The sequence below is a fragment of the Thunnus albacares genome, chromosome 12 (assembly GCF_914725855.1).
Source record: "Thunnus albacares chromosome 12, fThuAlb1.1, whole genome shotgun sequence".
Classification (NCBI taxonomy): Eukaryota; Metazoa; Chordata; class Actinopteri; order Scombriformes; family Scombridae; genus Thunnus; species Thunnus albacares.
Window position 1 is genome coordinate 23,720,597 of NC_058117.1, and position 12,772 is coordinate 23,733,368.

The 12,772-nt window shown below is 39.1% G+C and overlaps 1 protein-coding gene across 1 annotated transcript in view; it reads right to left on the reverse strand.

Annotated features, from left to right (window-relative positions):
- ak5 (adenylate kinase 5) overlaps positions 1-9,179 on the reverse strand; it is a 99,759-nt gene extending 90,580 nt beyond the window's left edge. Inside the window, exons 1-4 of the mRNA XM_044369380.1 lie at positions 8,817-9,179; positions 7,164-7,350; positions 4,751-4,918; positions 1,708-1,880 (exon numbers count right to left, since the gene is read on the reverse strand). Coding sequence (XP_044225315.1) covers positions 1,708-1,880; positions 4,751-4,918; positions 7,164-7,350; positions 8,817-8,876 — 588 coding nt within the window. The 5' untranslated portion in view covers positions 8,877-9,179. The remainder of the gene's footprint in view (positions 1-1,707; positions 1,881-4,750; positions 4,919-7,163; positions 7,351-8,816) is intronic.
- Positions 9,180-12,772: the final 3,593 nt, after the last annotated feature.

Consider the following 12,772-nt stretch of genomic DNA (forward strand, 5'->3'; position numbering starts at 1 on the left):
GCCACGTGTGACGGTGTGTTATAAAACTGCACTAAAGCCAAAAGAGGGACCTGGTTGGATGGGTAGAAGAATGCATAAAATATGAGATTTTGGGTCTTTAAGCCAACAAGCTCAAATCCTGTATACTTTACATAAACACTGACAACATTTTAAAGCATTAGTAAAGGTTTTTTATTGAATTTCTTCCTTCTTGACAGCCTCTGGTTTCTTCTCGTTTATGTAGACTATAAAAATGAACTATCAGCAGGGAGAAATTTCAGTCCATCACTGAGAAAATGTCCTGGTCTTTTTAGTTTGTCAAAGTAATCTCAGATGCAAACATTTTGAAAAATGGAGCATAAAACTGGTTCAAGCAGAAGACTAAAGTCACAACCACTGGCTTGTTGTTCAGCTGCTTGGCTACCTGCTGACTAGTGACGTCCATCCCAACCTCCTCCTCATGTTCCAAAGTATTGTTGATTTAACTAAAATGAGCAGAGCAGAGTCTTTCCTTCCAAATCTAACTGTATAACAATTTGCTATTAATTGGCTATTTCCTGAAATAAATACTTTTGACTGGACTTGGCACTGCACCGTCTGTGTTTAAGAGTCAGATGCTGAAAAATATTACATTCATGCAGTGGTGGAAGAAGTATTCAGATCTTTACTTAAGTAAAAGTAGTGGTAGATCAAGGTACAAATACTTCATTACAAGCACATTACAAGCACAGACGTATTAGCAGCCCAAAGTATCAAAAGTAAATATGTTGTAACTGGTTGAAGTGAAGCTAATTATAACTACTTCATATACTATCGGGTAGGTTATTCTAAATGCATCATAGTTTTTAAACTGATCATAAGTTTTGTTTGTGAAGCCTTGATCTTCAAAGTAACTAGTCACGACAGTTGTCAAATGAATGTAAAGGAGTAAAAAGTACAATATTTGTCACTGAAATGAAGTGGAGTAGAAGTATAAAATACCATAGCATTAAATGGAATTGATCAAGTAAAGTATCTCAGGTACGTAAATGCAGTACTTGCACTTTTCATGGTCTTTTTATGTGATATATATCTTGCTGTTTGCCAGCTTGGTGTCAGTAGTGTGGTGAAGTGGTCTAAGCAATGGATCACTAAATCAAGTCTTTGCAGGTTGTTTATGTTATACTTACAGACACAATTGACCTGAAACAAGTGGCAGTCTGGATAAAAGGAAAGCAATTGAAAAAATCATATGAATTTTAAAATAGTTGACAGCAACACATAGTTTATGTGGTTGGTAGTTAAAGGGCTTATACATGAAACATGAAAGTCTATTTGGTTATTTATATGATTGTGTTATGGTTTGGTTCTTCTTTTCTTCATGGATATGCGAAATATTCATTTTAATCAAGGAAACAATGTTAATTTCATGAAACTGGGAAGCGTAAGGGCGCAACCTTCTCGATCCAATGTCAGAATGAGCAAACAACCACGGGGGGTCTGTGCCCATTTTCTACTCAGGCGGAGTCATTATCTCGCAAAGAAGGATGCTAATAAGACGGATAAGCATCCCTCTCTCCAGCACGCTTGTGATATGGATACTGCTAATTAGTCCCTTGTTAAATGCACACTGTGATAATGACCTGAGAGTGACTGGACACACTCGGCGCTCATTCTTCCTCTTGTATTTTCCTCTGTTTCACAAACACACACCCCTCAACCCCCTCTGTTTCTCTGCTTCTTTACTACCTGTGGGGCCAGCTCTCCGTTGGTGATGATTTTAGCGATCAGGCTCCACTTTCTGTTGCTGGTGGCGTTGTGGATCATCTTCTTCCTCAGCAGCTCGCCCACGGACACGTACTGGAAGCCGTAGCGCTCTGCAATCTTCAGGCTCTGTGTTCCTTTGCCGCTGCCAGGGCCACCTAAGCACAGAGGGAGAGCTGTTGATGTTTTGGGGAGAGATTTTGTTGTGTGTGAGTGTGCAAATGTGTGTGTGTGTGTGAAATGTGTTTATGTGAGTGTGAAACATTATGTGTGTGGGTGTATTTGTGTAGGCGCATTTGTGTATTAGTGAGAGAAACCCAGAGAGATGTGAGACTTGGTGTGTGTGTTTGCACATGTGTGAGAGGGTGTTTGTGACTGTGTGTGTCTCTCTGCATGACTGTGTATTACTGATTATGGGTGTTTTGCAAGTGTATGCGGGGGAGAAGGGCTTGTGAAGTTGGGGGGGGGGCAAATGAGAGAAACAGGTATGTGTGAACCTCCAACATTTTTCTAACAAATCCTCTTTTTTAAAAAATATTCTGACGGACAAAAGGATTTGCAGAGGAGCGACAACAAGAGAAGACAGACAAACACTTCAACAGATTGCCAATCAGTAATTCATCCAAAAGTAAGAAGTGCAAAAGTTAAAACCATATAGACTGGAAACTGTGGAAGTAAATTACCCATCTGTATAACCCGATTATTAACCTACGTATATGTGTGCCTGAGTGCTGCTCTGCTGTTAAACTACTATGTTTCATTCAAGGATTTCAGAGATGCTACTGTTACCATAGAAATGTCAACTGCTCCAAAATTGCTGCGGGTTGATAGCCAGGCCAGAGTGAAGTGAAATTAGATGGAGAATAAGCTGTGTTGGTAATTTATTCCATCATGGTCTCACTGTCAGAAATGATGAATGAGGGATAAGGAGAGCAGTGTGCACCCAAGTGAAGAAAATCATGACAAATCAGCAATCGCTAATATATTATTTGGTCAGATTTAGGGGGGAGGGAGGTGGTGTGAACTTCTCTCTCAATTTTTTGCTTCATTCTTCAACTACTTCTGTCATTTGTCGAATGTACACCTGAGTGCAACATCATGAGTGCCTCCAAGGAGAGATTGTCTGAAAGTGGGCACTATTATCCCCATTTGTACAACTCATTGTGTCACGCTCCTCTTTACGATAACAGACTTTTCAACACTGACTTCCTAACAGATATATTGTCGATACTTTTGTTTTTTTTCATATATGACCTACTTTGTTTGAAACCGAAACTTTTACAGTTAGGCCAAGATCAGGTTCATAGTTGCTTGGTGTGTGGAAAAACACAAAAAAAAAACAACAGCTGACATCTGTTGAATCTATTTCAGCTGATACATATCAGCAAAAAACTCCAAATAAACTGTTATCTGTTTGTATTTGGTACCACTGCCAAAAATGATGAGAAGGAAATTGAGGATGTCTCTCACAAAACATATTTCCCTTTTAAAGGAATAGTTCAAGCTTTTATGAAATAGGCTTCTTCGCTTGCCAAGAGTTAGAGAGTTAGCTTAGTATAAAGGTCTAAAGTTGAATATTCAATTATATTTAAAGCTGCTGGAACAGTAGGTGTTTTTTAACAAAAGTCAGGCTAGCTGTTTCCCCCAGCTCCCAGTCTTTATGCTAAGCTAAGCTAACAAGTGCCTTGCTGTATCTTAAAATTTAATGGACTGATATGAGTGGTATAAATCTCTAACTCTTGGCAAGACAGCTCATCCATGACAGGTCAACATCATAGCAACACTAAGCACAGGTGCAAGTAATAACATTAATGATTTATGTGTCACAGTAAGCATATGAGCCAGTATGCACACTACTAGTTTCACCGTAAAGCTGACCTAAATGCTAAGCAGCCAGGAAGAAAAGTCTTAAGATTGAACAAAATACTCTTGTGCCAGTGTAAATTAGAAAGAGATGTGGAGGAGGTTTTTATGTAATGACAGGGGGAAAGTTTTGTGCTAGAGAGAGGGGGAGGATCAGAAAGATGCTCTAATATGTATTTAAATGTGTACTTTTTCCTCACATCTGAGTATTTTGTAACTTTTGACCCCTCCACTACCTTTGACCCCTACACATCTCATGTGTGTCTGTCTGTCTGCAAACCTGACAGACAAAAAACATTTGCCACTCCCCTCCAAAGAGATGACAGCTGCTGCCATCCTGTTTTCCCTTTAAAATAGGGCACGATGTGCTCACAAAGACGTGATAGGAACTGGCTTTGTGCTGCGAGGACAAATAACTATCATCCACACTATAGACAGTGTGAACGTCCCACGTGCACACACCAAAAAGCAAAACATGCTCGGGCTTAACAGACAGTGAGATCGTTTTCTGGCTTTATCAAAAACCCCAAAGCTATCTTGAAGAGGGTTTATAAATAGCACTATTTTTCAGTCCAGCTCAAGCAGTGTCATTACTCTTATTGTGCAGCTGCCATGTTTAATTTATAAAATTAATGAATGTATTTGACAGGTTAATGGAGGCCCATCAAGCAAATCAGATTAGGAGAGGGCGTCTAACACAGTGAGTGACATGCAACAAGATCTACCCCGCTGATACTAATAGAAAGAGGCGGGGTTACGTTCAAAATACCAGGAAAAACACACTAGTAGTGTACACATGCTTTTGTAGATTCCCATCCAGGCCATGTATTTTTAGATCATCAGTGAGGCAAATATAAACATCTACTTTGTATTTTTGTTGACCTTTTTATATAAATGGCTAAAGGGCTCATCTGAAGCTATAAAGGAACACTGGTTACAGTGCTTGTTTTTCTATTTTTACACATAAAAGGATCTAACTGTTGTCTCTTATCTAATGGAAAACATGAGTCAGCAGAAGTCTATATGAGTGCTTCAAATCAGAAAGATCAGATGAGGAAACAGTAAATAGATGGGCCTTTACATTTGCCTCATAGTTTCCTCATTCTTGTTTTGTGTGCATACTTTTATAGATTTAATATGAATTAATATTGTACTGGTCCTTTACCGATAACAAGGATGACTTTTGGTCGCGGTCTGGATGGATCAAACACCTCGTACTCCTCTATGAGCTCCGCCGTCTCCGACAGGTCTGAGTCGCTCTCGATGGAAAACTGGCTGATGGGAGGGAGGCGGTCATAACGTCTGTAGGGGAAATTAGGACTGTCGGGCAACACTGTCACACACACACAAACACACACACACACACAGACACACACAAACAAAGTATAAATGAGAACCAATTTGTCGGCTTTTCAGTAAAATATCCATGAATGCCTCTTTTTACAATACACCGGGGGGAAAATTACAGCCTGAAGTTCATCAATAAACATCTCAATCATCATTTAATGATTCATGTTGTATGATTTTTGTCAGCAGTAATTTTGTATGTCAATTACTTTATAGGCACAGGTGTCGCTTTATTTCAACCCCGATCCAGTTTCGCAACAAAAACCATAAAAAGTCTGTTTTAATGATCAGACAGTAAATTAGAGATGAAAACGTTAGTGTGATGAATTCAAACAGAGATGAAGCTGCTTCATTCAGTTCGGTAATTATACTGCCGTCTCTGGCAGTGGAGCCACTGATTATGCAACTTTAACAACGATAACACATTTACTAAAGATAGAAATCATTGCTGCATGCTATTCCAGGGGAGCAGAACTGCTATAATTTATATGTAGCACCAAACATAATCTTTTTACACTGTATTATGAATTATACAACCGATGATGGTATTGATCATACAATTTTAGCAAAGACAATACATGTACCAGAGATGAAAATGAAGGGTTTGTTGAATCTGAACACACAGAAGGTTGCAAATTAGAACGAATGATGCCCCTCATGTGAATCTACAGGGTTACTTCTGCCCTTTTAACATGTCTAACACATAAATCAGTCAATCAGGCCGAACATAAGAATAAATTTAGGACGCCAGAGCAGAGATCCCTTCCGGCAAACATTTTGTTACATGACAGATTTGAACTGCAGGGCAGAGAAATCTCTATCCTTGATTAGGCTGCAGTTCCCAGTAGCTCAATACCGCAGATGGTAAAGTTTATATCCTTCCCACAATATTAAGAAACCAATCTGGATTTCCCAACACATTTTTAATTAGGTCTCTGACTGTGAAGGCTACCGTTTTTATGAAAATGATCTCTTCACACCTGCTTCTACGTCCTGTTGTGTGGCATGAGTTTTACGTCTGTGGGCTCCAAGATGCAAATTTTTTACTCTCACACACGTAACTGTTCCATTTTATTCCCATGGTAGTTCCTCTGTACATGTTTACACGCATCATCACGCAATGCAAATGGAAAATGTCCTTTCCACATGGGAGTCGTATATTTGAGGTCCACTTTGCTTTGCAAATTCTAACAAAGTTTTGCATCTGTGGTACTTCCCGAATTGATTAGATGTGCTCGAAGCCACAGCTGGTATTGATAACTGATGATGAATAAGGAGCCTTTTAGTATTCACACTCACATCAATAATTTACTACGCACGTTCATCCGTCTTTTACTGAACTGTATAGCGACAGATTGACAACAAATCCCTAGGTCACTGAAGGCAGCACAGGCATGTTCAAGGCCGTAAATGCCGTCTTTGAACATGTTGTTTTCACCGGTTTTGATGCAACAGGAGTTACCTGAAAAATCTGTAGCTGGTGTTTTGGATGTTGTGTGTTTGTTGATTCTCTGGTTTCTCAACAATCGCCTCCGGCACTTTTTTGGGAACTGAATCTATCCGAAGGTGTCAATGAACACACAGCTGTGCTTCATACCGGAGCTAAATAAAAAGATCCTCCTATCTCATCATGCTCTAAAAGCTTTTCTAGTATTTCAGAGAGTAGCACAACAGTTTTAACAATGTATCTACATCAGTCCTGCTGAAAGTACAGTACAAATGTCAACACCCCTTCCTGTTAAAACACTGTTTGAGCCTGACTGCGTAGGAGAGGAAGATATACTGCTGCCAGCATTCTTTGAAAGTAGGTAAGTGCCAAAAAATACAGTAGCACTGTAGTAGCTACAGTAGCAGTCAGCTTTTATTTTGCCCCTAATTATAGAAGTTGCGCAAAAAAAAAAAACATGATGCAATAAAATACAGTGCCAAGGTGAAGAATTAGATGTGTTTTAGGGCTGCAACTAACAATTATTATTAATTGATTAATGTTAAATGTCAGAAAATAGATGACATACGTTTCAAGAGCCTAATGTGATGTCTTTTAAATGTCTTGTTTTGTCCTTAATTACAGTTCTGAACTTTAAGACATTGTATTTACTATAATATAAAACAAACTAAAGCAGCAAGTATTAACATTTAAGAGGCTGAAACTGCTCGATAATCAAAATTGCTCAACTGATCAACTTTGTGTCTCAGCTCTAATGTGTTTTCAATCAGCATTCACTTCTCACCATTTCTGAAGAGGGACCTGCGTGATTGGCCGCCGTTTAGAGGGGGAAGGGGCTTCTTCTCCTGGCCCACAAAGGTATCCCACCTCACCTTGTCTGGTCCTCCGAGCTCCCTGACTTTCTTCAGACAGCCCTCCAAGTAGTCGATGGGGTCATCGGGCCGATAGTACATCAAACCTGTCAGCAGGCTCTGGAGTAAACAACGGAGGAGGACATGAAGAGATGCAAAGGGGGAATAAGAAGCAGGGAGGAGATGTTTGCTCTGGCATCGCTACATCTTATGCTATAATGTATTCTTATGTGACAATGTGGCAGCGACGAACAGCCTGCCTTAATGAGGTGAAGTTTTCAAGTGCATATCTGGTTGCCTTGGCTGGGCTCCACCAGGGGAACAAAACATCTAATTTTGTCAAAAGCCCATGAAATTGAACTCAGCCTGGCGAGTAATCACAGAACCACGATGACCTGTTATGATTATATTGTCAGACAGAATAACCAGCGACTGTGATGAATGTGAGAACCGACCTAATGCCAAAACACAAGTCAAGTGTGTGTTTGTGCGACATTTGTCCTTCGACCATGAATGTTTTAAAACAATACCTTCCTCTGGGACTTCCCGCTTCATCTCCGTCACTCTCCTCACTAACAACTCCCACCACACACTGAAAACAATCTGTTTTCTTGCTTATTTAGTTGATTTATAATGAATACACTTTTATATGAGGAGCAGCTGTAAGCAGTAAAAATTACAGTGCAGTTATGATGATGATGATGATGATGATGATGATGTGTCACTTCACTGCTCAATGTAATTTAAACTGCCTGTAAATAAACAAGCAGTGATTGCTTGCATACATTAACTGCTCTGCACATGGGATTAAGTCTAATTAAGTGGATGAGTCCATTTACTATCCACCAGAGGAAAATGAATAATATTTCATTATTATATTTCTGAAAGTTATCATACTAACTGTTTATGGTGCTTAATGACATTTTCTTAAGCTTCTATAATAGCCTATCACTTTAATATCCCCACGACATTCCTGTAGAGACTTAATTGATAGTTAATTTTAGTATGTTAACTATTCATATATCGCTAATATTTATTTTCTTATGGGTTTCATATTATCACATTTTTGCTGCCATGATTATAACTGAATACTAATTTGGTGGTTTAACGTATCATAGGCATCTTATTTGCACCATGTCCAAGTGTTTAATCTACACTTTTGTAATAAAATGATACAGTTTCCAGCGGTGAATCCTACATAACGTAACATGACGTCAATTGAAAGCAAATTATGCAAAGAAATTGAGGGAAGTCTTTTGGGTTTAATTGCAGTTTGATGTAATTATGATTTCGGCGACATAATATCACAAAACATAATTTAAGGAAGCAGTTTGTAAAGAATCAGCAGGGTTTCCCTTCTCATTTAAACCACTGTTTTTAATCAAGAAGTATAGGCTTGATATCGCACCTCCATCAACCATAAGAAGATGTACATATCACAAAGAAATCTTTACCTCTTTACCGTGACTCTGACATGCATTTTGCAAAACATCGATGAGTAACATGAATTTCTGTGTAAAACAACACTGTCAGATCTGCACGCAGTCCGCTCATCACATCCCCACAAAGCGCACACCATCTCTCACCTCAAATAGTTGAGGTATCTCCCGCCGTGCGAGATACTCCTTGGCATCGCTGGTGTTCATCTTCTGTCGGATTTTCCTCTGAAATTACAACTTGTCCGGAGCGTTTTTTTCTTCAGGTGTCTCAGGCGCCGTAAGGTAATCTTTGGTTAACAACCGAGCTCCAGGCAGATTTCCCCTCAGCGCATTTTTTGCCTTGTGTGCGGACTTTACAACTGGATTCCTGCAGGCGATGCCACCGCGCCACCCTCCTCGGTGATGCGGATGCGTGGCTTGTCGGTCTTTCCCTCCTACAGCGTCCTGCTTCCAGCACGCACCATGTGTGTGCCTTGACGTTGGCACAGAGGTTGCGCGCTGGGTGTGCCAAAAAACGCACGCACGCACCGCCTCCACCGTTCTGCTGTAGGCCTGGAAACTTGAGGGGTTTGTTGATAATAGCTTACATAAAACGGTCAGCGTGATAGAGTGATAAAGATGTGAGTTAACTAAGATTTTCTAGTATGTTCTAATCAAGATAAACACTCGGTTAAAACAGATATTAACTGGGAACAGAAAATGCGTTACTTTTGGTTTTCCTTACATCCCTCATCAAAAAACATATCAAAAAGGTACACCTCAACCCTCCTGACACTAAAAGAATCTCACTTTCCAAAGCTTTCAACCAAATCTCACAGACTTCCTCTGCGTATTTTCTATTCCTTACATTTCCAATTTCTAAAGCTCAACATTTTAAGACAAACTGAATGTAAAGTTTTTGCATAGATAAAAACTATTGTGATCTAAATCTCACATGATCATTATACCACGAATACAGCTCGGTGCCCCCCAGATATTTGATTAAATGCTCATTGTATAGTGCATAATGTTTTTAAATTAAGCCATTCAGTGATGTTATTGCGTCTGGATGAAGACCATCATCTAACTTGCACAACAATACTTTATTTTGGGTTATGCATGAAAATAAACAGGCCAACAAAAGTTTTATTCCACTGGTCACATGATCCTGTCTGTTTTAGGCACCCCAGGAATAGGCCAGTTTGATTTCCTGGTACAGTATATCCCATAGGATTGAATCCTTATAGGCCACTAATCCTCTTGACAACTGAACTGCTCACGTTGAGTCCTCTTATCACAGAGCATCATTAGATTAGATCAGAAAGTAGATTAGAAAGTGAGGGTCACTCCAGCTGAATAGCATTTCATGCATGACCAAGAATCAGTCACTGTTGAGCATAAAAACAAAAGCCCTAACAGTAACATATTAATTTATGGATTGAAATGGAATAATCATTAGATTTATGCGACTGAGATCTGTTTTGTATGGAGCACAATCCTTGCTTTGTAATTTTCTAATGTGATGCATTTTAAGAAGGGCATTACTATGATGAGTAGTGCAGGCCAAAGAGAGGCGATGCTGCAGGTCAAAAAAGCAGCAGAAGTCAGAGACGTCCAGAGGATTACAGAGCTTGGCAGAACGGTAAAGGCACCCTGCTGTGTGTCAAAATGATTTCAGTGCTGCTTTTTCAGTAGACTGTCTGCTCGCTGTGCTGTGACGTTACATTAGAATTGCATGAAGGATACTGTATGTTTTTTTCACCGCTTCACCTTACCACAGGGCCCCCAGACACTTAGGCTACCTCAGCAGTAACATGACATGCATTATGACATCTGCTGGCTGCGATATCCGTGTCACTTCTCATTATCAAAGCCCTCACCAATTAGCTGGAGAGGGCATTTGAATATGACGCTGTCAGCATCATTTAATGTCTAATCTGTTTTTATTCTCTCATCAGTGTATCTTGCATATCCGGCCATGTGATGGTATGCTGGAATAAACATGTAGTCAAGTGCGTGCGCTGTAACCCCTTAAGGTATCATATTTAAAAATGAATTGCCACATAGTGAAAAAACACTCAAAGGAATCACAGCAGCAAAGAAATCTTTGTAATATCACAATGAATTGTACAGGAAAAATGATCAATGTGCTCCCCTTTTTTATTTGTCAATACAAATTAGAAACATGACCCTATAGAGCACTGGATGATGACATATTTGCTACAGTTGAAATCAAATTGCTTATGAGTGTCCATATAGTTACATAGCCCATATGCACACTTACTGAAATTAATCATAGTCTTGGTTCTCTGAATTTTAGTCCTGTAATCAATTTGTTCATTGTCATAGTAATTCTGTATCAATGTAATGATAAGCCACACGTACACAAGCTGCATCCTCTGATAACCACATAGAGCTGCTACTACTCACACCCAGCCGTCTTATCAGCACTGATTCACCAAAAAGGAAAATGATTAAAACCCAGTTTCTCATTGTTTCTCACATTTTTGTGTGAGTTTTTGTGTTCAGTTGATATTCTTGTAAAATGGGAACAAGGACGGTGTCGAAAATGGCTGATTTCAAAAGGACAAACGGCTACAAATATTTTTTAGAAATCTTCCAGTAATATGCAGCTAAATCAGGTGCTTGGAAAGCATAATTTAGATGAGAAAAGACTGGAGCACACTGATTAATTTTATAGTGCAAACAGACCAATGTTTCTACTGTGTCTTCATCACAATAAAGGGAGAACAAAGGCAAAAATCAAACACATATATGGTCAGACAAGGACAGGTGCTCCTTCAAACCAATGTTCAGAAATATAGATCATTAGAGGCCTTTTTGTTTGTCCAATATACACCAAATCACAAGGACATTTCAGCATGTAGACAACATGTTAGCTGCTGCAGTTTATGAAAGATTGTATGTTGTTTTTTTGTACCACCGCATGGATTCGTTAAGAGTCTAGTATTTGAAGAGTTCGTGCTCAGTGGCCACAGCAGACAATTACACAGAAACTGCAGTAGTGTTGCAGAGTTTCAGTCCAAAGCTGTTGAAATGAGAGAACATTTCCAGCAAAGGGAATACCCTGCAGCATACATTTCTTTGGCATATTAGAGAGCGCTTCACACCAGAAGGGAATCTCTTTTAGAAAACTAAAACCACCACCTGCACAAAGATTACCTTCTCCACTGAATATTCTCCACTGGCAGGTGAAGTGAAGCTTATTATCCTCAAACATTAGACTATCCTCAAAAGTGATCCATCTCTAAATAAAATCAGCTCTGTATATCTCTCATGGTCACTTCTCTCACTCAACACATTGTCACAGTTTGAAAGACAGGCTGGTCCAGTCCCACACAAGAAAACTGCCTAACAAATGTTTCCTGGTTGCCAAATCAACCCACAGGCTAAAAACATAAACCTACTGGTAGAAAAAAAAACGTGTAAAATCTTTCATAAGCTGCAACAGCACACATGGATTACATGCTGAAAAGTCTTTGTGGTTTGTTATATATTGGACACATAAAAAGGCCTCTAAAGATCCATATTTCTGAACATAAAATTGCTATACACAGTTAAAATATGGAATATGATATGGCACGACATTATGCTCAGGCTCTGCAGTCTCATTAAAGTTCTCGGGAAATAGAAACCTAGAGGTGTGATATAGTTAACTCGCTGCTTCACTGAGGCAAATCGGTTTTATACTCTCAACACAGTTGGACCACTTGGCCTCAATGAAGTGCTACATTTGTCATGCTTTCTTTAATTCATGATATATGGTTACTGCAGAACAGGTACAGTTTGTTCTTGATTTCATTTAACTCAAAGATATATGTGTATTCTTTTTTTTTCTGTCTTGTTTTAAATGTATGGTGTTGGCAACTGGACACTAACTCTGGAAATCCCTGCCACATATCCCAATCCAATAGGGTTGAATCCTTTTAATCCTCTTAAGTGCTTAACACAGTTTTAAATTTTTATTTATTTACTGATCTGTTTTTCTTTAACTTACAGTGGAGCAGTACGTACAGTGTTATTGCTTATTTTGTGAGTTTATCTATAATTTATGTCTTTACTAACTTCTTGTAGCTTTGAGCAAGCTGTTACATACAATATTT